The 27,301-nt window shown below is 43.7% G+C and overlaps 1 protein-coding gene across 1 annotated transcript in view; it reads right to left on the reverse strand.

The window, feature by feature from the left end:
* Window positions 1–27,301, reverse strand: part of LOC311140868 (transforming growth factor beta-2 proprotein-like) — a 48,188-nt gene that overhangs the window by 7,528 nt on the left and 13,359 nt on the right. Inside the window, exon 2 of the mRNA XM_084176145.1 lies at window positions 1,362–1,525. Coding sequence (XP_084032271.1) covers window positions 1,362–1,525 — 164 coding nt within the window. The remainder of the gene's footprint in view (window positions 1–1,361; window positions 1,526–27,301) is intronic.

Below are 27,301 nucleotides of genomic sequence, written 5' to 3' on the forward strand. Positions count from 1 at the left end.
TTTGACCTTAAGTGGAAATGACACTAGATCCAGCTCAGAGTGGTTAATCAACTAGGTTTTCCTCCAACTGGCTACAGATTTTCATGCGAATATTCTAAAATCCACATAAAAACAATATGCACATTTTCCCACCAGAGATGTGTTTCCATCAAATTGACTTGTTGTAGATAAAAAGCTGTGCGTGATGACATAGTGCACATAAAAATACCTTTTGCGGTTAAATTCCCATGTACCAAATAAAAAATACAAGTTCAATGGGTTTCCATTGCATTTTCAACTCTACTGATGGTTTTCTCACAAACAATGTTGCTTTATATAGCGAGTGTGCCAACTCTGGTATTGGCATGTGCGCTCTAGCCAACAGCTCACAGATACAGTGCGGTTAGGCCTAAAGCCTACATGATGAGATTATTATTTATTTGTCAAACGGCAGCCAAGCATCGATGATCATGTCACCAAAATAAGACCCTCGATATTTATTGGAAAGGAGCATCAAGCTCATCACCTTGCACTTTCTCCAACCTGTGAAGTTCATCATAATTTATTTAATCTGTAGCCTAATAAACTGCATGCTTTCCGTACAAGTCGTAGTGGGAGTACCACACAACATGTCATCGCGTGACTCCAAGTTTACTTCGATATGATGGTTATTATATCAATATTTGTGAATAATAGCATTTCCACCGACATTTCTCGCATAATTAATTATACTGACACAAAAAGATGCCACCTTGTCTAGCGTACTTTGTTTAGTCTACATTTGGAAAGTTTACCGACAAATGTTCTGTTTCCATCAGGCTGGTCGTAAAATGTTTTATCCAACATGTACTTTACTCACATAAAAAGGTTGAATTGGCCTCCCGAGTGGCACAGCGGTCTAAGGCACTGCATCGCAGTGCTAGAGGCGTTACTACAGACCTGGTTCGATCCCAGGCTGTATCACAACCGGCCGTGATCGGGAGTCCCATAGGGCGGTGCACAATTGGCCCAGCGTCGTCCGGGTTAGGGGAGGGTTTGGCCGGGGGGGGCTTTACTTGGCTCATCGCGCTCTAGCGACTCCTTGTGGCGGCCGGACGCCTGCAGGCTGACTCGGTCGTCAGTTGAACAATGTTTCCTCCGACACATTGGTGCGGCTGGCTTCCGGGTTAAGTGGGTGGGTGTTAAGAAGCATGGTTTGGCGGGTCATGTTTCGGAGGACGCATGACTGGACCTTCGCCTCCCGAGCCCATTGTGGAGTTGCAGTGATGACACATGATCAATATTGGGGAGAAAAAGGGGGTAAAATACCAATAATAATACCAAATAAAAATAAAATATTGGATGGAAACCTGGTTAGAGATGAGGACAGAAGGGAGGTTTACCTGGTACAGCTCGATCCTCTGTTCAGACACGCGGGCCTTGGGGTTCTGGAGGCGGAAGACGCGTAGCTCAGCCTTGACCAGGTTAGAGGCATTCTTCTCCATGGAGGTCACGTCGAAGGTGAGCCGTCTGTAGTACGGGTTGTAGTGCGTGGGAGAGATGACATCTGAAACACAGGAAGGAGGACGGAGTTTAGCAACACGACTGACGATTGTGTTTGTGTGTGTGTGTAAAGACAAGCCCAATCCAAATGTAATGGCTGACAGGGTGAAAATACTTTTACTCTTCCCCAGTTTATTTACTCACTGTATTCAGTTGAGAGGTCATAAAAGGCTAAATGACGTTCAGGCTCATCTTCTCAAATTCTCATAGGTTCTCTATCAGAAACCACAGCAGTTTTCAAATAGCTCACACCCCAGATTAGAATTGATGCCATTCGCTCTCTTGCAATGTTCAGACACACACGTCTCCCTGTCTCTCGTGAGGGTCACTTGGGGTAATGCTGCAGTACATATGGTTCCTATAGGAACCCGGTACTATGGTAACGCTCACTGAATACTCCCGAACATGTGTGTAGCTCTGTGTAAGTATCTGATACGGGACCTGCACAGTAGTACTGTAACACTCACACACTACTCAAAACCATGTGTGGTGGAAGCGTGTGTTTGACAGAAGCTTACACAGTAGAACCGGGTGACGCACTTAGCACTGACAACCCTGTGTGTAGTGGTGCGCCTGACAGCCAGGCTCGGGCGCAGAAAGTAATGCAACAACCGTAATGCTGGGATCCATGTGTGCGGCGGTGTGTGTTTGACAGTTCCCTACACCACTGTGTATTAGGAGACCCAGAGCCTTAAATTGATGGCTGCAACTTTAGGCAGAAGCCCAGGATTAGCCAGCCACCGTGGTTTGTTTAAAGAGAGTATACAACCGCAACGACCATCAAGACAGGAGGGAGGGGGAGGAGAGAAGGGGGAGAGAAACTGCTAAGCAGTTGTACTTGGACCAGACCTAAAAGGACAACTACAGCCAAAATACCATTTACTTTACTAAACACTGAAATAAATTAGTTATCTCAAATATTACTTGATATATATTACTGCACTGTCGGAGCTAGAAGCACAAGCATTTCACTACACCCGCAATAACGTCTGCTAAACACGTGTATGTGACCAATAAAATTGGATTTGATTTGAATTATAATAGCTTGTGTGTGTGTGTGTGCGGTTTGTGTGTGTGTTAAACAAAAAGCTGTGACAATGCTCTTGTGCCAGAGGGAGGTGTGTGAGGTGACTGTGTCTAATGTGACCTGATCTTCTTAGTGAGATTCACACTCAGGTCTCTCACAGGCACCTACCAAATACCCGTCCCAGCATCATGTTTCAGAGCAGTTCCAGTCTATCAATCTTTTTTCTCTCTCTCATTTTCTCTCTCTCTGTATTTCTCTCTCTCTGTGTGTTGCGCCAGTGACCAATGGTCTGGGCGCGCCAACACTAACCCTTCTCTGTGTGACCAGAGAGTCAGATGAGCCAAGACTAACTACGCTCTTGCTCGCTTCCTTCCCATCCGTCAACAGAGAAAGTCACACTTCCAAGTCCCAATGGGCCAGCTTAAGGCTGTGTGTAACTTCTACACAGCGGTGCTGCCTCATGAATGAGGCCGCTGTGCTTAACACAACACTGGCTGCATTGACCGAGGGCACAGGGAATAGTGCAGCTGGACTAACCACAATGAACACACACTCACCTACTGTACAGGTCTGGATAGCCATTCGCACACATACAATCTATTTGGATACACTTCAAACAGACATACAGTGAGGGAAAAAATAATTTGATCCCCTGCTGATTTTATAAGTTTGCCCACTGACAAAGACATGATCAGTCTATAATTTTAATGGTAGGTTTATTTGAACAGTGAGAGACAGAATAACAACAAAAAAATCAAGAGAAACGCATGTAAAAAAAATTATATATTGATTTGCATTTTAATGAGGGAAATAAGTATTTGACCCCTCCGCAAAACATGACTTAGTACTTGGTGGCAAAATCCTTGTTGGCAATCACAGAGGTCAGACGTTTCTTGTAGTTGGCCACCAGGTTTGCAGTTGGCCACCAGGTTTGCACACATCTCAGGAGGGATGTTGTCCCACTCCTCTTTGTAGATCTTCTCCAACTCATTAAGGTTTCGAGGCTGACGTTTGGCAACTCGAACCTTCAGCTCCCTCCACAGATTTTCTATGGGATTAAGATCTGGAGACTGGCTAGGCCACTCCAGGACCTTAATGTGCTTCTTCTTGAGCCACTCCTTTGTTGCCTTGGCCGTGTGTTTTAGGTCATTGTCATGCTGGAATACCCATCCATGACCCATTTTCAATGCCCTGGCTGAGGGAAGGAGGTTCTCACCCAAGATTTGATGGTACATGGCCCTGTCCATCGTCCCTTTGATGCGGTGAAGTTGTCCTGTCCCCTTAGCAGAAAAACACCCCCAAAGCATAATGTTTCCACCTCCATGTTTGACGGTGGGGATGGTGTTCTTGGGGTCATAGGCAGCATTCCTCCTCCTCCAAACACGGCGAGTTGAGTTGATGCCAAAGAGCTCCATTTTGGTCTCATCTGACCACAACACTTTCACCCAGTTCTCCTCTGAATCATTCAGATGTTCATTGGCAAAATTCAGACGGGACTTTATATGTGCTTTCTTGAGCAGGGGGACCTTGCGGGCGCTGCAGGATTTCAGTCCTTCACGGCATAGTGTGTTACCAATTGTTTTCTTGTTGACTATGGTCCCAGCTGCCTTGAGATCATTGACAAGATCCTCCCGTGTAGTTCTGGGCTGATTCCTCACCGTTCTCATGATCATTGCAACTCCACGAGGTGAGATCTTGCATGGAGCCCCAGGCCGAGTGAGATTGACAGGTCTTTTGTGTTTCTTCCATTTGCGAATAATCGCACCAACTGTTGTCACCTTTTCATCAAGCTGCTTGGCGATGGTCTTGTAGCCCATTCCAGCCTAGTGTAGGTCTACAATCTTGTCCCTGACATCCTTGGAGAGCTCTTTGGTCTTGGCCATGGTGGAGAGTTTGGAATCTGATTGATTGATTGCTTCTGTGGACAGGTGTCTTTTATACAGGTAACAAACTGAGATTAAGAGCACTCCCTTTAAGAGTGTGCTCCTAATCTCAGCTCGTTACCTGTATAAAAGACACCTGGGAGCCAGAAATCTTTCTGATTGAGAGGGGGTCAAATACTTATTTCCCTCATTAAAATGCTAATCAATTTATAACATTTTTGACATGCGTTTTTCTGTATTTTTGTTGTTGTTATTCTGTCTCTCACTGTTCAAATAAACCTACCATTAAAATTATAGACTGATCATTTCTTTGTCAGTGGGCAAACGTACAAAATCAGCAGGGGATCAAATACTTTTTTCCCTCACTGTACATACCCCACCAGACACGCCACAACGGGTTTCTTCACGGTACTCTGCCACCAGAGATTACTCAAGCAAAGTTTAGCTTTAAAAAACAGATAAAAAATACATTGTGTATCACAGTGCCTCTTCTTTCTAAAGACCTAATCTAACTGTACTGTATATAAGAATATGAATATGTATATATGAAGTGTGTAAATAGTATTTTTTGTTGTCTCCTTGTGTCTTTCCTAACTCTTTTTTAATTTAAAAATATTTATTTTCAATTTAATGTGATATCTTATGTTGTTCTTGTCTATAACTGTTCTTTATTTCGTTATGTACAGTGGGGAAAAAAAGTATTTAGTCAGCCACCAATTGTGCAAGTTCTCCCACTTAAAAAGATGAGAGGCCTGTAATTTTCATCATAGGTACACGTCAACTATGACAGACAAAATCAGATTTTTTTTCTCCAGAAAATCACATTGTAGGATTTTTTATGAATTTATTTGCAAATTATGGTGGAAAATAAGTATTTGGTCAATAACAAACAAGCAAGATTTCTGGCTCTCACAGACCTGTAACTTCTTCTTTAAGAGGCTCCTCTGTCCTCCACTCGTTACCTGTATTAATGGCACCTGTTTGAACTTGTTATCAGTATAAAAGACACCTGTCCACAACCTCAAACAGTCACACTCCAAACTCCACTATGGCCAAGACCAAAGAGCTGTCAAAGGACACCAGAAACAAAATTGTAGACCTGCACCAGGTTGGGAAGACTGAATCTGCAATAGGTAAGCAGCTTGGTTTGAAGAAATCAACTGTGGGAGCAATTATTAGGAAATGGAAGACATACAAGACCACTGATAATCTCCCTCGATCTGGGGCTCCACGCAAGATCTCACCCCGTGGGGTCAAAATGATCACAAGAACGGTGAGCAAAAATCCCAGAACCACACGGGAGGACCTAGTGAATGACCTGCAGAGAGCTGGGACCAAAGTAACAAAGCCTACCATCAGTAACACACTACGCCGCCAGGGACTCAAATCCTGCAGTGCCAGACGTGTCCCCCTGCTTAAGCCAGTACATGTCCAGGCCCGTCTGAAGTTTGCTAGAGTGCATTTGGATGATCCAGAAGAGGATTGGGAGAATGTCATATGATCAGATGAAACCAAAATAGAACTTTTTGGTAAAAACTCAACTCGTCGTGTTTGGAGGACAAAGAATGCTGAGTTGCATCCAAAGAACACCATACCTACTGTGAAGCATGGGGGTGGAAACATCATGCTTTGGGGCTGTTTTTCTGCAAAGGGACCTGGACGACTGATCCGTGTAAAGGAAAGAATGAATGGGGCCATGTATCGTGAGATTTTGAGTGAAAACCTCCTTCCATCAGCAAGGGCATTGAAGATGAAACGTGGCTGGGTCTTTCAGCATGACAATGATCCCAAACACACCGCCTGGGCAACGAAGGAGTGGCTTCGTAAGAAGCATTTCAAGGTCCTGGAGTGGCCTAGCCAGTCTCCAGATCTCAACCCCATAGAAAATATTTTTAGGGAGTGGGCCAAAATACCAGCAACAGTGTGTGAAAACCTTGTGAAGACTTACAGAAAACGTTTGACCTGTGTCATTGCCAACAAAGGGTATATAACAAAGTATTGAGAAACTTTTATTATTGACCAAATACTTATTTTCCACCATAATTTGCAAATAAATTCATAAAAAATTCTACAATGTGATTTTCTGGATTTTTTTTTCTCATTTTGTCTGTCATAGTTGACGTGTACCTATGATGAAAATTACAGGCCTCTCTCATCTTTTTAAGTGGGAGAACTTGCACAATTGGTGGCTGACTAAATACTTTTTTCCCCCACTGTATTTGTATGTTTTATGTGGACCCCAGTAAGAGTAGCTGCTGCATGTACAGTAGCTAATGGGGATCGTAATAAACTAAACTAAACAAACACACGCAAGCACGCAAACACACACACACAAAGCTACTGTATATCCGTTAAATACATATGGAATGCTCTCTCACACACAACTACTACACAATAGGTCATTTTACTCAACAAAACATAAACAGTCAAGCAGACACACACACACACACACACACAATACAGTAATACATCCTCCCTCAGATGGTAATAAATCCTGATCTATTCATGTCATGGTCAAGTCAACTGGGGAATTCTGGGTGACTCAATAAGCCAACCACTGGTTGACATGAGGTTCAGTGGCAGAGAGAGAGAGAGAGAGAGAGAGAGAGAGAGAGAGAGAGAGAGAGAGAGAGAGAGAGAGAGAGAGAGAGAGAGTGTGTCAGTCAGACCACGTTAACACTAATTTATATGAACGTGACACCAAAATGATCCACCACAACTGGCGCCGCTGTGGTCTTTCTGTGGCACTGTCCCCAGGCTCATTCAGGGAATTGAGAAGCGAGGAGGCAGTGGTGATGTCACACACAGAAAGGGGTTGCACTATACTTTCATTAACCAGACCAAGGCCTCCCTTCTTCTCTCTTTCCTCACAGAGGGGAGCCTGATGTCACATGAGAGCTGTCTCACACAGCGAATAGACAGACCCCTGATCCCTCTAATCATTCCCTTCATTACTCATCACTTCCATGACATCATAGGCCAATGGCAAAATAGTCAGGCATGTGCAGCTGGGTGAAAAATACTATAATGCCCCCATGTACAGTACCAGTCAAAAGTTTGGACACAAGTAACTCTGGTGGTCCTCTGTAGCTCCATTGGTAGATCATGGCGCTTGTAACGCCAGGGTAGTGGGTTCGATCCCCGGGACCACCCATACGTAAAAATGTATGCGCAATTGACTGTAAGTCGCTTTGGATAAAAGCGTCTGCTAAATTGCATATTATTATTATTATATTAACTACTCATTCAAGGGTTTTTCTTTATGTTTACTATTTTCTACATTGCAGAATAATAGCGAAAACATCAGAACTATGAAATAACATATATGGAATCATGTCAAAAAAGTATTTAGTCAGCCACCAATTGTGCAAGTTCTCCCACTTAAAAAGATGAGAGAGGCCTGTAATTTTCATCATAGGTACACGTCAACTATGACAGACAAAATTAGATTTTTTTTCTCCAGAAAATCACATTGTAGGATTTTTAATGAATTTATTTGCAAATTATGGTGGAAAATAAGTATTTGGTCAATATCAAAAGTTTCTCAATACTTTGTTATATACCCTTTGTTGGCAATGACACAGGTCAAACGTTTTCTGTAAGTCTTCACAAGGTTTTTACACACTGTTGCTGGTATTTTGGCCCATTCCTCCATGCAGATCTTCTCTAGAGCAGTGATGTTTTGGGGCTGTCGCTGGGCAACACGGACTTTCAACTCCCTCCAAAGATTTTTTATGGGGTTGAGATCTGGAGACTGGCTAGGCCACTCCAGGACCTTGAAATGCTTCTTACGAAGCCACTCCTTCATTGCCCGGGCGGTGTGTTTGGGATCATTGTCATGCTGAAAGACCCAGCCATGTTTCATCTTCAATGCCCTTGCTGATGGAAGGAGGTTTTCACTCAAAATCTCACGATACATGGCCCCATTCATTCTTTCCTGTACACGGATCAGTCGTCCTGGTCCCTTTGCAGAAAAACAGCCCCAAAGCATGATGTTTTCACCCCCATGCTTCACAGTAGGTATGGTGTTCTTTGGATGCAACTCAGCATTCTTTGTCCTCCAAACACGACGAGTTGAGTTTTTACTATTTCTATTTTGGTTTCATCTGACCATAAAACATTCTCCCAATCCTCTTCTGGATCATCCAAATGCACTCTAGCAAACTTCAGACGGGCCTGGACATGTACTGGCTTAAGCAGGGGAACACGTCTGGCACTGCAGGATTTGAGTCCCTGGCGGCGTAGTGTGTTACTGATGGTAGGCCTTGTTACTTTGGTCCCAGCTCTCTGCAGGTCATTCACTAGGTCCTCCCGTGTGGTTCTGGGATTTTTGCTCACCGTTCTTGTGATCATTTTGACCCCACGGGGTGAGATCTTGCGTGGAGCCCCAGATCGAGGGAGATTATCAGTGGTCTTGTATGTCTTCCATTTCCTAATAATTGCTCCCACAGTTGATTTCTTCAAACCAAGCTGCTTACCTATTGCAGATTCAGTCTTCCCAGCCTGGTGCAGGTCTACAATTTTGTTTCTGGTGTCCTTTGACAGCTCTTTGGTCTTGGCCATAGTGGAGTTTGGAGTGTGACTGTTTGAGGTTGTGGACAGGTGTCTTTTATACTGATAAGTTCAAACAGGTGCCATTAATACAGGTAACGAGTGGAGGACAGAGGAGCCTCTTAAAGAAGAAGTTACAGGTCTGTGAGAGCCAGAAATCTTGCTTGTTTGTAGGTGACCAAATACTTATTTTCCACCATAATTTGCAAATAAATTCATTAAAAATCCTACAATGTGATTTTCTGGAGAAAAAAAATCTCAATTTGTCTGTCATAGTTGACGTGTACCTATGATGAAAATTACAGGCCTCTCTCATCTTTTTAAGTGGGAGAACTTGCACAATTGGTGGCTGACTAAATACTTTTTTTCCCCACTGTAAGCCAGTTGAGAACAAGTTCTCATTTACAACTGCGACCTGGCCAAGATAAAGCAAAGCAGTGCGATAAAAACAACAACACAGAGTTACATATGGTTACATATGGGGTAAACAAAACATAAAGTCAAAAATACAACAGAAAATATATATACAGTGTGTGCGAATGTAGTAAGTTATGGAGGTAAGGCAATAAATAGGCCATAGTGCAAAATAGTTACAATTTCGTATTAACACTGGAATGATAGATGTGCAAAAGATTATGTGCAAATAGAGATACTGGGGTGCAAAATTAGCAAAATAACTAACAATATGGGGATGAGGTAGGTGGGTGGGCTAATTTCAGAATGGCTGTGTACAGGTGCAGTGATCGGTAAGCTGCTCTGACAATTGACGCTTAAAGTTAGTGAGGGAGATAAGAGTCTCCAGCTTCAGAGATTTTTGCAGTTCGTTCCAGTCATTGGCAGCAGAGAACTGGAAGGAATGGCGGCCAAAGGTGGTGTTGGCTTTGGGGATGACCAGTGAGATATACCTGCTGGAGCGCAGACTACAGGTGGGTGTTGCTCTGGTGACCAGTGAGCTAAGATAAGACAGGGATTTGCCTAGCAGTGATTTATAGATGACCTGGAGCCAGTGGGTTTGGCGACTAATATGTAGTGAGGGCCAGCCAACAAGAGCGTACAGGTCACAATGGTGGGTAGTATATGGGATTTTGGTGACAAAACGGATGGCACTGTGATAGACTTCATCCAATTTGCTGAGTAGAGTGTTGGAGGCTATTTTGTAAATGACATCGCCGAAGTCAAGGATCGGTAGGATAGTCAATTTTACGAGGGCATGTTTGGCAGCATGAGTGAAGGAGGCTTTGTTGCGAAATAGGAAGCCGATTCTAGATCTAACTTTTGTTGGAGATGCCTAATGTGAGTCTGGAAGGAGAGTTTACAGTCTAACCAGACACCTAGGTATTTGTAGTTGTCCACATACTCTAGGTCAGACCCGCCGAGAGTAGTGATTCTAGTCGGGTGGGCGGGTACAAGCAGCGTTCGGTTGAAGAGCATGCATTTAGTTTTAATAGTGTTTAAGAGAAGTTGGAGGCTATGGAAGGAGTGTTGTATGGCATTGAAGCTCGTTTGGAGGTTTGTTTACACAGAGTCCAATGAAGGCCCAGATGTATACAAAATGGTGTCCGCATAGAGGTAGATCGAGGTAGATCCGAGCGTCACCAGTAGCAAGAGCGACATCATTGATATACACAGAGAATATAGTCGGCTCGAGAATTGAACCCTGTGGCACCCCCATAGAGACGGCCAGAGGTCTAGTCAACAGGCCCTCGGATTTGACACATTGAACTCTATCTGAGAAGTAGTTGGTGAACCAGGCGAGGCAGTCATTAGAGAAACCAAGGCTATTTAGTCTGCCAATAAGAATACGGTGGTTGACAGAGTCGAAAGCCTTGGCCAGGTCGATGAAGACGGCTGCGCAGTACTGTATTTTATCGATCGCGGTTATAATATCGTTTAGGACCTTGAGTGTGGCTGAGGTGCACCCATGACCAGCTCGGAAACCGGATTGCATAGCGGAAAAGTTACGGTGGGATTCGAATTGGTCGGTGATCTGACCCTTTGGGGGGATGACCGCGGCAGCTTTCCAATCTCTGGGGATCTCAGACGTTACGAAAAAGAGAGGTTGAACAGGCTAGTAATAGGGGTTGCGACAATTCCGGTGGCTAATTTTAGAAAGAAAGGGTCCAGATTGTCTAGCCCAGTTGATTTGTAGGGGTCCAGATTTTTCAGCTCTTTCAGAACATCAGTTGTCTGAATTTGTGTGAAGGAGAAGCGGGGGGGGGGGGGCATGGGCAAGTTGCAGCGGAGGGTGCAGAGCTGGTGGCCGGGGTAGTGGTAGCCAGGTGGAAAGCATGGCCAGCCGTAGCAAAATGCTTGTTGAAATTCTCTGAGGTGTGTTTTGGGTCAATGTCCTGTTGAAAAACAAATTACAGTCCCACTAAGCGCAAACCAGATGGGATGGCGTATCGCTGCAGAATGCTGTGGTAGCCATGCTGGTTAAGTGTGCCTTGAATTCTAAATAAATCACAGATAGTGTCACCAGCAAAGCCCCCCCACACCATGCTTCACAGTGGGAATCACACATCCGGAGATTATCCGTTTCCCTACTCTGTGTCTCACAAAGATACAGCGGTTGGAACCAAAAATCTCAAATTTGGACTCATCAGACTAAAGGACAGATTTCCACCGGTCTAATGTCCATTGCTTGTGTTTCTTGGCCCAAGCAACTCTCTTCTTCTTATTGGTGTCCTTTAGTAGTGGTTTCTTCACAGTCTCCTCTGAACAGTTGATGTTGAGATGTGTCTGTTACTTGAACTCTGTGAAGCATTTATTTGTGCTGCAATCTGAGGTGCAGTTAACTCTAGTGAACTTATCCTCTGCAGCAGAGGTAACTCTGGGTCTTCCTTTCCTGTGGCGGTCCTCATGAGAGCCAGTTTCATCATAGCGCTTGATGGTTTTTGCGACTGCACATGAAGAAACTTTCAAAGTTTTTGAAATTTTCCGGATTGACTGACCTTCATGTCTTAAAGTAATGATGGAATGTTGTTTATTTTTGCTTATTTGAGCTGTTCTTGCCATAATATGAACTTGCTATTTTAACAAACAGGGCTATCTTCTGTATACCACCCCTACCTTGTCACAACACAACTGATTGGCTCAAACGCATTAAGGAAAGATTGAAATTCCACAAATGTACTTTTAACAAGGCACACCTGTTAATTGAAATGCATTCCAGGTGACTACCTCATGAAGATGGTTGAGAGAATGTCAAGAGTGTGCAAAGCTGTCATCAAGGCAAAGGGTGGCTACTTTGAAGAATCTCAAATATAAAATATATTTTGATTTGTTTAACACCTTTGTGGTTACTACATGATTCCATATGTGTAGAATATAGAATACAATGTAGAAAATAGTAAAAATAAAGAAAAACCCTGGAATGAGTAGGTGTGTCCAAACTTTTGACTGGTACTGTATATTCAGAAGCCAAGTAAGTATGATTGTCATGGACTTTCAATAATAAAAAACAAGAACATACTTTTTATATATTTATTTATTGTCACATTTTTCAACCAGGCAAGTCAGTTATGACGGCCTGGCAAGGGGCAAGTCACATACAAGCAAGGGAGAGAGGAAAAAAACTGGGCCCATCTTTCGGGGATCACACTGTTTCATAAGAATACACCATGAATTTCTTCCTGCGCGGGGAGATGAAAACCTGTCCTGGGATACTTCAAACATCAACTTCCTTCCTGAGAGGAAAGAGAGGGCAATGTGCTAGGCTTGGCTGGACTCTCTCTCCACCCTGTGCTGCTGACACAGAGTACTGCCATGGCAGGTTAAAGCAACACTAGCGGCTGGTGTGGTTACAATGGCTGCGTTTGCTGGAAGAGGGTGCCTGTGACACCAGGGATGTGGGGTTGGTTCTTGTATATTAGGCCACATTAAAAATGTATACAATCTAATGTGCCCTATTATGAGTATTCAGACCCCTTGACTTTTTTCACATTTTGTTACGTTACAGCCTCATTCTAAAATGGATTAAATAAATCAAAAATCTTCAGCAATCTACACACAATACCCCATAATGACAAAGCAAAAACAGGTTTTAGAAATGTTTGTAAATGTATTACATAAGTATTCAGATCCTTTGCTATGAGACTCAAATCAAATCAAATTTTATTTGAAATGTTCTCGAAATTGAGCTCAGGTGCATCCTGTTTCCATTGATCATCCTTGAGATGTTTCTACAACTTGATTGGAGTCCACCTGTGGTAAATGAAATTGATTGGACATTATTTGGAAAGGCACACACCTGTCTATATAAGCCATGAGGTCGAAGGAATTGTCCGTAGAGTTCCGAGACTTGTGTCGAGGCAAAGATCAGGGGAAGGGTACAAAAAATTCTGCAGCATTGAAGGTCCCCAAGAACACAGTGGCCTCCATCATTCTGAAATGGAAGAAGTTGGGAACCACCAAGACTCTTCCTAGAGCTGGCTGCCCGGCCAAAATGAGCAATCGGGGGAGAAGGGCCTTGCTCAGGGAGGTGACCAAGAACCCAATGGTCACTCTAACAGAGCTCTAGAGTTCCTCTGTGGAGATGGGAGAACCTTCCAGAAGAGTGGCCAGATGGAAGCCACTCCTCAGTAAAAGGCACGACAGCTCGATTGGAGTTTGCCAAAAGGCACCAAAAGACTCTCAGACCATGAAAAACAAGATTATCTGGTCTGATGAAACCCAGATTGAACTCTTTGGCCTGAATGCCAAGCGTCACGTCTGGTCACTACGGTGAAGCAAGGTGGTGGCAGCATCATGCTGTGGGGGTGTTTTTTAGCGGACATCAGGGATACAATTGTGGACCTGCACAAGGCTGGGATGGGCTACAGGACAATAGGCAAGCAGCTTGGTGAGAAGGCAACAACTGTTGGCGCAATTATTAGAAAATGGAAGAAGTTCAAGATGACGGTCAATCACCCTCAGTCTGGGGCTCCATGCAAAATCTCGTGGGGTATCAATGATCATGAGGAAGGTGAGGGATCAGCCCAGAACTACACGGCAGGACCTGGTCAATGACCTGAAGAGAGCTGGGACCACAGTCTCAAAGAAAACCATTAGTAACACACTACGCCATCATGGATTAAAATCCTGCAGCGCACGCAAGGTCCCCCTGCTCAAGCCAGCGCATTTCCAGGCCCGTCTGAAGTTTGGAAATGACCATCTGGATGATCCAGAGGAGGAATGGGAGAAGGTCATGTGGTCTGATGAGACTAAAATAGAGCTTTTTGGTCTAAACTCCACTCGCCGTGTTTGGAGGAAGAAGAAGGATGAGTACAACCCCAAGAACACCATCCCAACCGTGAAGCATGGAGGTGGAAACATCATTCTTTGGGGATGCTTTTCTGCAAAGGGGACAGGATGACTGCACCGTATTGAGGGGAGGATGGATGGGGCCATGTATCGCGAGATCTTGGCCAACAACCTCCTTCCCTCAGTTAGAGCATTGAAGATGGGTCGTGGCTGGGTCTTCCACCATGACAACGACCCAAAACACACAGCCAGGGCAACTAAGGAGAGGCTCCGTACGAAGCATCTCAAGGTCCTGGAGTGGCCTAGCCAGTCTCCAGACCTGAACCCAATAGAACATCTTTGGAGGGAGCTGAAAGTCCGTATTGCCCAGCGACAGCCCCGAAACCTGAAGGATCTGGAGAAGGTCTGTATGGAGGAGTGGGCCAAAATCCCTGCTGCAGTGTGTGCAAACCTGGTCAAGACCTACAGGAAACGTATGATCTCTGTAATTGCAAACAAAGGTTTCTGTACCAAATATTAAGTTCTTCTTTTCTGATGTATCAAATACTTATGTCATGCAATAAAATGGAAATTAATTACTTAAATATCATACAATGTGATTTTCTGGATTTTTGTTTTAGATGCTGTCTCTCACAGTTGAAGTGTACCTATGATAAAAAATTACAGACCTCTACATGCTTTGTAAGTAGGAAAACCTGCAAAATCGGCAGTGTATCAAATACTTGTTCTACCCACTGTATATCCACAGTAAAACGAGTCCTATTTCGACATAACCTGAAAGGCCGCTCAGCAAGGAAGAAGCCCCTGCTCCAAAACAGCCATAAAAAAGCAAGACTACGGTTTGCAACTGCAAATGGGGACAAAGATCGCACTTTTTGGAGAAATGTCCTCTGGTCTGATGAAACAAAAATAGAACTGTTTGGCCATAATGACCATCGTTATGTTTGGAGGAAAAAGGGGGTTCTTGCAAGCCGAAGAACATCATCCCACCCGTGAAGCACGGGGTGGCAGCATCATGCTGTGGGGGTGCTTTGCTGCAGGAGGGACTGGTGCACTTCACAAAATAGATGGCATCATGAGGAAGGAAAATTATGTGGATATATTGAAGCAACATCTCAAGACATCAGTAAGGAAGTTAAAGCTTGGTCGCAATTAATCTTCCAAATTGACAATAACCCCAAGCATACTTCCAAAGTTGTGGCAAAATGGCTTAAGGACAATAAAGTCAAGGTATTGGAGTGGCCATCACAAAGCCCTGACCTCAATCCTATAGAAAATGTGTGGACAGAACTGAAAAAGCGTGTGCGAGCAAGGAGGCCTACAAACCTGACTCAGTCACAGCAGCTCTGTCAGGAGGAATGGGCCAAAATTCACCCAACTTATTGTGGGAAGCTTGTGGAAGGCTACCTGAAACATTTGACCCAAGTTAAACAATTTAAAGGCAATGCTACCAAATACTAATTGAGTGTATGTAAACTTCTGACCCACTGGGAATGTGACAAAATAAATAAAATACATCAGTCAGGAAGGTGTACCTGTGGATGCATTTATATATATATATATATATACAGTTGAAGTCGGAAGTTTACATACACCTTAGCCAAATACATTTAAACTCAGTTTTCACAATTCCTGACATTTAACCCTAGTAAAAATTCCCTGTTTTAGGTCAGTTAGGATCACAACTTTATTTTAAGAATGTGAAATGTCAGAATAATAGTAGAGAGAATTATTTATTTCAGCTTTTATTTATTTCATCACATTCCCAGTGGGTCAGAAGTTTACATACACTCAATTAGTATTTGGTAGCATTGCCTTTAAATTGTTTAACTTGGGTCAAACGTTTCGGGTAGCCTTCCACAAGCTTCCCACAATAAGTTGGGTGAATTTTGGCCCATTCCTCCTGACAGAGCTGGTGTGACTGAGTCAGGTTTGTAGGCCTCCTTGCTCGCACACACTTTTTCAGTTCTGCCCACAAATGTTCTATAGGATTGAGGTCAGGGCTTGTGATGGCCACTCCAATACCTTGACTTTGTTGTCCTTAAGCCATTTTGCCACAACTTTGGAAGTATGCTTGGGGTCATTGTCCATTTGGAAGACCCATTTGCGACCAAGCTTTAACTTCCTGACTGATGTCTTGAGATGTTGTTTCAATATATCCACATAGTTTTCCTTCCTCGTGATGCCATCTATTTTGTGAAGTGCACCAGTCCCTCCTGCAGCAAAGCACCCCCACAGCATGATGCTGCCACCCCCGTGCTTCACCGTTGGGATGGTGTTCTTCGGCTTGCAAGCTTTCCCCTTTTTCCTCCAAACATAACGATGGTCATTATAGCCAAACAGTTCTATTTTTGTTTCATCAGACCAGAGGACCTTTCTCCAAAAAGTACGATCTTTGTCCCCATGTGCAGTTGCAAACCGTAGTCTGGCTTTTTCATGGCGGTTTTGGAGCAGTGGCTTCTTCCTTGCTGAGCAGCCTTTCAAGTTATGTTGATATAGGACTCGTTTTACTGTGGATATAGATACTTTTGTACCTGTTTCCTCCAGCATATTTACAAGGTATTTTGCTGTTGTTCTGGGATTGATTTGCACTTTTCGCACCAAAGTACGTTCATCTCTAGGAGACAGAACGCGTCTCATTCCTGAGCGGTATGACGGCTGCGTGGTCCCATGGTGTTTATACTTGGGTACTATTGTTTGTACAGATGAATGTGGTACATTCAGGCGTTTGGAAATTGCTCCCAAGGATGAACCAGACTTGTGGAGGTCTACAATTCTTTTTCTGAGGTCTTGGCTGATTTCTTTTGATTTTCCCATGATGTCAAGAAAAGAGGCACAGAGTTTGAAGGTAGGCCTTGAAATACATCCACAGGTACACCTCTAATTGACTCAAATGATGTCAATTAGCCTATCAGAAGCTTCGAAAGCCATGACTTCATTTTCTGGAATTTTCCAAGCTGTTTAAAGGCACAGTTAACTTAGTGTATGTAAACTTCTGATCCACTGGAATTGTGAGACAGTGAATTATAAGTGAAATAATCTGTCTGTAAACAATTGTTGAAAAAATGACTTGTGTCATGCACAAAGTAGATGTCCTAACCGACTTGCCAAAACTATAGTTTGTTAACAAGAAATGTGTGGAGTGGTGGAAAAACTAGTTTTAATGACTACAACCTAAGTGTATGTAAACTTCCGACTTCAACTGTGTGTATATATATATATATATATATATATATATATATATATACACACACACACACACACATATATACATACATATACATTTATATACATACATATACATATACAATTAAACGGCTCAGACACGAGACGTATGTGGCAGGGTCTACAGACAATTAAGGACTACAAAAGGAAAACCAGCCACGTCGCCGACACCGACGTCTCGCTTCCAGACAAGCTAAACACCTTCTTCGCCCGCTTTGAGGATATCACAGTGCCACTGATGAGGCCCACTCCCAAGGATTGTGGCCTCTCCTTCTCCATGGCTGACGTGATTAAGACATTTAAGCATGTTAACCCCTGCAAGGCTGCCGACCAGCTGGCTGGAGTGTTTATGGACATATTCAATACTCCCTTTCTCAGTCTGCTGTTCCCACATGCTTCAAGATGGCCACCACTGTTCCTGTACCCAAGAAAGCAAAGGTAACTGAACTAAATGACTATCACCCTGTAGCACTCACCTCTGTCATCATGAAGTGCTTTGAGAGACTAGTCAAGGATCATATCACCTCTACCTTACCTGTCACCCTAGACCCACTTCAATTTGCCTACTGCCCCAATAGATCTACAGACGACGCAATCGCCATCACACTGCACACTGCCCTATCCCATCTGGACAAGAGGAATACCTATGTAAGAATGCTGTTCATTGACTATAGCTCAGCATTCAACACCATAGTACCCTCCAAGCTCATCATTGAGCTCGAGGCCCTGGGTCTGAACCCCGCCCTGTGCAACTGGGTCCTGGACTTCCTGACGGGCCGCCCCCAGGTGGTGAAGGTAGGAAACAACATCTCCACTTCGCTGATCCTCAACACTGGGGCTCCACAAGGGTGGGTGCTCAGCCCCCTCCTGTACTCCCTGTTCACCCATGACTGCGTGGCCAAGCACGCCTCCAACTCAATCATCAAGTTCACAGACGACACAACAGTAGTAGGCTTGATTACCAAAAACGACGAGACCGCCTACAGGGAGGAGGTGAGGGCTCTGGGAGTGTGGTGCCAGGAAAATAACCTCTCACTCAACATCAACTAAACAAAGGAGATGATCGTGGACTTCAGGAAACAGCAGAGGGTGCAACCCCCTATCCACATCGACGGGACCGCAGTCGAGAAGGTGGAAAGCTTCAAGTTCCTTGGCGTACACATCACCGACAAACTGAAATGGTCCACATACGCAGACAGTGTGGTGAAGAAGGCGAGGTCAGTACAGGAATCAAAGCTGGGACCGAGAGAATGAAAAACAGCTTCTATCTCAAGGCCATCAGACTGTTAAAAAGCCATCACTAGCACATTAGAGTCTGCTGCTGCCTATTGAAATCACTGGCCACTTTAAGAAATGGAACACTAGCCACTTTAATAATGTTTAAATATCTTGCACTACTCATCTCACATGTATATACTACATTATATTCTATAATATTCTACTGTATCTTAGTGCATGCTGCTCTGTCAATGCTTGTCCATATGTATATATTTTTATTAAATCCCATTCCTTACTAGTTTTGTGTGTATTGGGTATATGTTGTGAAATTGTTAGATATTAATTGTTAGATATTACTGCACTGTCAGAGCTAGAAGCACAAGCATTTCGCTACACCTGCTATAACATCTGCTAAACACGTGTATGTAACAAATACATTTCGATTTGATATACATATATACATACTTATCTATACATATACAGTGAGGGAAAAAAGTATTTGATCCCCTGCTGATTTTGTACGTTTGCCCACTGACAAAGAAATGATCAGTCTATAATTTTAATGGTAGGTTTATTTGAACAGTGAGAGACATTGTGCTTTGGGGGTGCTTTGGGGGTGTTTTTCTGCTAAGGGGACAGGACAACTTCACCGCATCAAAGGGACGATGGACGGGGCCATGTACCGTCAAATCTTGGGTGATTTGGGTGATCCTTCCCTCAGCCAGGGCATTGAAAATGGGTAGTGGATGGGTACTCCAGCATGACAATGACCCAAAACACACGGCCAAGGCAACAAAGGAGTGGCTCAAGAAGAAGCACATTAAGGTCCTGGAGTGGCCTAGCCAGTCTCCAGACCTTAATCCCATAGAAAATCTGTGGAGGGAGCTGAAGGTTCGAGTTGCCAAACGTCAGCCTCGAAACCTTAATGACTTCGAGAAGATCTGCAAAGAGGAGTGGGACAAAATCCTTCCTGAGATGTGTGCAAACCTGGTGGCCAACTACAAGAAACGTCTGACCTCTGTGATTGCCAACAAGGGTTTTGCCACCAAGTACTCAGTCATGTTTTGCAGAGGGGTTAAATACTTATTTCCCTCATTAAAATGCAAATCAATTTATAACATTTTTGACATGCGTTTTTCAGGATTTTTTTGTTGTTATTCTGTCTCTCACTGTTCAAATAAACCTACCATTAAAATAATAGACTGATCATCTCTTTGTCAGTGGGCAAACGTACAAAATCAGCAGGGGATCAAATACTTTTTTCCCTCACTGTATATATATATATATATACACATACTTATATACACATATATATATACATACTTATATACACATATATATACACATATACATATATATATATATATATATATATATATATATATATACACAGTGCCTTGCAAAAGTATTCATCCCCCTTGGTGTTTTTCCTATTTTGTTGCATTACAACCTGTAATTTAAATTGATTTTTATTTGGATTTCATGTAATGGACATACACAAAATAGTCCAAATTGGTGAAGTGAACTGAAAAGAAAAAAATAACATTTCAAAAAATTCAAAAAAATAAATTACGGAAAAGTGGTGTGTGCATTTGTATTCACCCCCTTTGCTATGAAGCCCCTAAATAAGATATTGTGCAACCAATTACCTTCAGAAGTCACATAATTAGTAAAATAAAGTCCACCTATGTGCAATTTAAGTGTCACATGATCTGTCACATGATCTCAGTATATATACACCTGTTCTGAAAGGCCCCAGAGTCTGCAACACAACTAAGCAATTGGGTACCACCAAGCAAGCGGAACCATGAAGACCAAGGAGCTCTCCAAACAGGTCAGGGACAAAGTTGTGGAGAAGTACAGATCAGGGTTGGGTTATAAAACAATATTTGAAACTTTGAACATCCCATGGAGCACTATTAAATCCATTATTAAAAAATTGAAAGAATATAGCACCACAACAAACCTGCCAAGAGAGGGCCGCCCACCAAAACTCATGGACCAGGCAAGGAGGGCATTAATCACTTTTATTTATTTTATTTTATTTTTCACCTTTATTTAACCAGGTAAGCCAGTTGAGAACAAGTTCTCATTTACAACTGCGACCTGGCCAAGATAAAGCAAAGCAGTGTGATAAAAACACAGAGTTACATATGGGGTAAACAAAACATAAAGTCAAAAATAACCCTGAAGGAGCTGCAAAGCTCCACAGCGGAGATTGGAGTATCTGTCCATAGGACCACATTAAGCCGTACACTCCACAGATCTGGGCTTTATGGAAGAGTGGCCAGAAAAAAGCTATTACTTAAAGAAAAAAATAAGCTACCACGTTTGGTGTTCGCCAAACGCCATGTGGGAGACTCCCCAAACATATGGAAGAAGGTACCCTGGTCAGATGAGACTAAAGTTGAACTTTTTGGCCATCAAGGAAAACGCTATGTCTGGTGCAAACACAACACCTCTCATTACCCCGAGAACACCATTCGCACAGTGTCCCCAAGGCAAAGGGTGGCTATTTGAAGAATCTCAAATATAAAATATATTTTTTTGGTTACTACATGATTCCATATGTGTTATTTCATAGTTTTGATGTCTACACTATTATTCTACAATGTAAAAAATAGTAAAAATAAAGAAAAACTCTTGAATGAGTAGGTGTGTCCAAACTTTTGACTGGTAGTGTATATACACTGCTCAAAAAATAAAGGGAACACTTAAACAACACAATGTAACTCCAAGTCAATCACACTTCTGTGAAATCAAACTGTCCACTTAGGAAGCAACACTGATTAACAATACATTTCACATGCTGTTGTGCAAATGGAATAGACAACAGGTGGAAATTATAGGCAATTAGCAAGACACCCCCAATAAAGAAGTGGTTCTGCAGGTGGAGACCACAGACCACTTGTCAGTTCCTATGCTTCCTGGCTGATGTTTTGGTCACTTTTGAATGCTGGCGGTGCTTTCACTCTAGTGGTAGCATGAGACGGAGTCTACAACCCACACAAGTGGCTCAGGTAGTGCAGCTCATCCAGGATGGCACATCAATGCGAGCTGTGGCAAGAAGGTTTGCTGTGTCTGTCAGCGTAGTGTCCAGAGCATGGAGGCGCTACCAGGAGACAGGCCAGTACATCAGGAGACGTGGAGGAGGCCGTAGGAGGGCAACAACCCAGCAGCAGGACCGCTACCTCCGCCTTTGTGCAAGGAGGAGCAGGAGGAGCACTGCCAGAGCCCTGCAAAATGACCTCCAGCAGGCCACAAATGTGCATGTGTCTGCTCAAACGGTCAGAAACAGACTCCATGAGGGTGGTATGAGGGCCCGACGTCCACAGGTGGGGGTTGTGCTTACAGCCCAACACCGTGCAGGACGTTTGGCATTTGCCAGAGAACACCAAGATTGGCAAATTCGCCACTGGCGCCCTGTGCTCTTCACAGATGAAAGCAGGTTCACACTGAGCACATGTGACAGACGTGACAGAGTCTGGAGACGCCGTGGAGAACGTTCTGCTTCCTGCAACATCCTCCAGCATGAGCGGTTTGGCGGTGGGTCAGTCATGGTGTGGGGTGGCATTTCTTTGGGGGGCCGCACAGCCCTCCATGTGCTCGCCAGAGGTAGCCTGACTGCCATTAGGTACCGAGATGAGATCCTCAGACCCCTTGTGAGACCATATGCTGGTGCGGTTGGCCCTGGGTTCCTCCTAATGCAAGACAATGCTAGACCTCATGTGGCTGGAGTGTGTCAGCAGTTCCTGCAAGAGGAAGGCATTGATGCTATGGACTGGCCCGCCCGTTCCCCAGACCTGAATCCAATTGAGCACATCTGGGACATCATGTCTCGCTCCATCCACCAACGCCACGTTGCACCACAGACTGTCCAGGAGTTGGCGGATGCTTTAGTCCAGGTCTGGGAGGAGATCCCTCAGGAGACCATCCGCCACCTCATCAGGAGCATGCCCAGGCGTTGTAGGGAGGTCATACAGGCACGTGGAGGCCACACACACTACTGAGCCTCATTTTGACTTGTTTTAAGGACATTACATCAAAGTTGGATCAGCCTGTAGTGTGGTTTTCCACTTTAATTTTGAGGGTGACTCCAAATCCAGACCTCCATGGGTTGATACATTTGATTTCCATTGATAATTTTTGTGTGATTTTGTTGTCAGCACATTCAACTATGTAAAGAAAAAAGTATTTAATAAGATTATTATCCAAAAGTATGTGGACACCTGCTCGTCGAACATCTCATTCCAAAATCATGGGCATTAATATGGAGTTGGTCCCCCCTTTGCTGCTATAACAGCCTCCACTCTTCTGGGAAGGCTTTCCACTAGATGTTGGAACATTGCTGTGGGGACTTGCTTCCATTTAGCCACAAGAGCATTAGTGAGGTCGGGCACTGATGTTGGGCAATTAGGCCTGGTTCGCAGTCGGCGTTGAGGTCAGGTCTCTGTGCAGGCCAGTCAAGTTCTTCCACACTGATCTTGACAAACCATTTCTGTATGGACCTCGCTTTGTGAAACAGGAAAGGGCCTTCCCAAACTGTTGCCACAAAGTTGGAAGCACAGAATCATCTAGAACGTCATTGTATGCTGTAGCGTTAAGATTTCCCTTCACTCGAACTAAGGGGTCTAGCCGAACCATGAAAAACAGCCCCAGACCATTATTCCTCCTCCACCAAACTTTACAGTTGGCACTATGCATTCGGGCAGGTAACGTTCTCCTGGCATCTGCCAAACCCAGATTCGTCCGTCGGACTGCCAGATAGTGAAGCGTGATTCATCACTCCAGAGAACGTGTTTCCACTGCTCCAGAGTCCAATGGCGGCAAGCATTACACCACTCCAGCCGACACTTGGCTTTGCACATGGTGATCTTAGGCTTGTATGCGGCTGCTCGGCCATGGAAACCATTTCATGAACCTCCCCTTTTGAACAGTTATTGTGCTGACGTTGCTTCCAGAGGCAGTTTGGAATTCGGTAGTGAGTGTCCAGCTACACCATGGTGCTACCCTAGAAGGCTCCTGTTGACCTTAATTGCAAAACAGTGTGTTTTAATCAGTTATTTGGTGACGTGAGTATATCTAATAATTATAACTTTTTTAATGTTTCACTATTAAAATTTTTATGAAATTCACTTAGTATGATGGTCCTCCCCTTCCTTCTCTGAAGAGCCTCCACTGATAGACTAGCCTTCATCTTGGGGGCATTACATTAAATATGCATCTTTCCCACGTGTGAACTGCTCAATGTCTGCTGTGCAGTTATCTAAACAGGAGAGTCACAGGGACCTGTGCCAACCAATGCAACCCCTCCCAGCATCCTTCACTCCTCACACTGTCACTGACCTCCACTGACCCTACACACACTTCCTGCGCCCTGGCTCCACCCCCTTGCTTCCTTTCCCCAGAGCGGTTCCAGAACTGCAGCCAGCATCATCTTTGTCCTTTAATGCACTCCAGACATGCAGGTTTTATACAGTACACCGTGGTGTGTGTGTGTATGTGTGTGGAGAAGTTAGACTAGCCTCCAGCTGCCCAAACTCTCTCAGTTTATACGGTAATGACACTAAAACTGCCCTTAATTGCAGACTGTTTGTCAAAGAGCGATGTTTCAAGCTGTGTCTGGTTTCTACTTTACAGAGCGACATTAAGGATAGTTTTTTTTTACATGAAAGGGACATTATGGTGCTTGGCACAGGTCAGTGAAACACCTGCAGTGGGCAAACATTTGACCTTCGAGAAAGGAAGAAACAATTTAAGGCCAAACTGTTTAATTTGGAGTTGGTCTGCTGGTTTCGGCTGAGCCCACTGCTCCAGCAGCACTTGACTTTGACTCCTTTTGCTAATGGTCAGCCAATAAAAATGTCTGCACAGTTTTTACTTAGGATCTACACACTGTATTGACATCTCATTCAACAAGCTCCTTCATCTCCTTAACTGAAGACAACTGCCCTCACTCCCTGATAATAAACAGTGCAAATCATTGAAAAACAGCTGAAGAGTGCCTACAAAAGCTAAAATACCTAACTCACAAGGTTCTGCTCTGGAGAAAACTTGCCTGTGTGTGCTGTCTTCTCAATTCCTATGATCATTGTCATGCCAAACATTTAGCATGACAACAACCAGAAGTTAGCTATAGAGCACAAGCTGCGGTTTCAATAAAAACCTGTGGTACTAGCACTGGCTATTAGGATTTCATAACAACACCTGCAAGTGTTTTTGCAGATAAATTGGCATGGCGCATGCAAACACAGTCACATACACACAGACAGACAAACTGGGGGATATTACAGGGTGTTTTGTGTAATATTAAAACATTTGCGTTGCCTGGAGACCTTTATGGCATAACATGTGGCTTTAATAAAATATGACATTAAGTGGTATATATTTTATGAGGAGACATTCATTTTCTTCATTGTTGGAATGGTCCTACAAGCCATGAATTACGAGGAAAATATCAAAATGTTTGTTCAAATTCCCAAAAAGTCTGATTTATGACATTGTAAAATTACCGGATGCAACTGTTTGCTACCTCAGAGTCATTTTTACCATTTGAAAATGGAAATTGAGACCAAATATTGGTTTGCAGTGCTGAGATGCCGGGACAGACCGAAGGGAAAATTACTTGACCTATTTTGGAGCATTTCTCACTTCTGTAAGACATGCTCTCAGATTCCCCAGGCTCCCTCTATGGAGGGACAGTCTGTTCTCTCTCTCACACTCTGGACCAGCAAGTGTTACCGATGCACCAAGTCTGGAACCAAAAGGACCCTGAACAGCTTCTACCAGGAGTAGCTATAAGACTACTAAATAGTTAACCAAATAGCTGCCCGGACTATCTCAGAACTCTACAGTGCGACCATTTGACTCACATATGTGCCTAAATATTTTTCTGCGCGACCTGGAATTTTTATTTAGGAGCACCAGTATGAATATTACCTTAAATATGTATCATTGTGCTTCAACATTTCTTTACGTCTGCCTACATTCTTCCACATAGGCGCACACGTGTTCCTTGTAAGAAAAGTACCTGCATTTGACCCTCTTTGCACTAACTCTTTTGACTCATCACATACGCTGCTGCTGTTACTGTTTATTATCTATGCTGTTGCCTAGTCACTTTATCCCTACCTATATGTACATACAGTGCATTCAGAAAGTATTCAGACCCCTTGATTTTTCCACATTTTGTTACATTACAGCCTTATTCTAAAACGGATTAAATTGTTTTTTTCCTCATCAATCTACACACAATACCCCAAAATGACAAAAGCAATATTTTTTTGACATTGTTGCTAATTTATAAAAAATAAAAAACAGAAATATCATATTTACATAAGTATTCAGACCCTATACTCTGTACTTTCTTGAAGCACCTTTGACAGCGATTACAGCCTCGAGTCTTCTTCGATATTACGCTACAAGCTTTGCACACCTGTATTTGGGGAGTTTCTCCCATTCTTCTCTGCAGATCCTCTCAAGCTTTGTCAGGTTGAATGGGGAGCGTCTCTGCACAGCTATTTTCATGTAGAGACTTGTCCCGAAGCCACTCCTGCGTTGTCTTGGCTGTGTGCTTAGGGTCGTTGACCAGTTGGAAGGTGAACCTTCGCCCCAGTCTGAGGCCCTGAGCGCTCTGGAGCAGGTTTTCATCAAGGATCTCTCTGTACTTTGCTCCGTCCATCTTTCCCTCGATCCTGACTAGTCTCCCAGTCCCTGCCACTGAAAAACATCCCCAAAGCATGATAATGCCACAACCATGCTTCACCTTAGGGATGGTGCCAGGTTTCCTCCAGAAGTGACGTTTGGCATTCAGGCCAAAGAGTTCAATCTTGGTTTCATCAGACCAGATCATTTTGTTTCTCATGGTCTGATAGTCATTAAGGTGCATTTTGGCAAATTCCAAGCGGGCTGTCATGTGCCTTTTACTGAGGAGTGGATTCCATCTGGCCACTCTACCACAAAGGCCTGATTGGTGGAGTGCTGCAGAGATGGTTGTCCTTCTGGAAGGTTCTCCCAACTCCACAGAGGAACTCTGGAGCTCTGTCAGAGTGACCATCGGGTTCTTGGTCACCTCCCTGAGCAAGGCCCTTCTCTCTGATTGCTCAGTTTGGCCAGGCGGACAGCTTTAGGAAAAGTCTTGGTGGTTCCAAACTTCTTCCATTTAAGAATGATGGAGGCCACTTTGTTCTTAGGGACCTTCAATGCTGCATAACTTTTTTGGTACCCTTTCCCAGATCTGTGCCTCGACACAATCCTGTCTTGGAGCTCTACAGACAATTCCTTCAACCTCATAGCTTGGTTTTGCTCTGACATGCACTGTCAACTGTGGGACCTTATATAGACAGGTGTGTGCCTTTTCAAATCATGTCCAATCAATTGAATTTACCACAGGTAGACTCCAATCAAGTTGTAGAAACATCTCAAGGATGATCAATGGAAACAGGATGCACCTGAGCTCAATTTCGAGTCTCATAGCAAAGGGTGTGAATTCCTATGTAAATAAAGTATTTCCGTTTTTTATTTGTAATACATTTCCCCCCCAAAAAATTTTTAAATATGTTTTCGCTTTGTCATTATGGGCTATTGTGTATAGATTGATGAGGGAAAAAAATTATTTAATCAATTTTAGAATAAG

Source organism: Coregonus lavaretus, assembly GCF_964263955.1.
Source record: "Coregonus lavaretus genome assembly, chromosome: 13".
NCBI lineage: Eukaryota > Metazoa > Chordata > Actinopteri > Salmoniformes > Salmonidae > Coregonus > Coregonus lavaretus.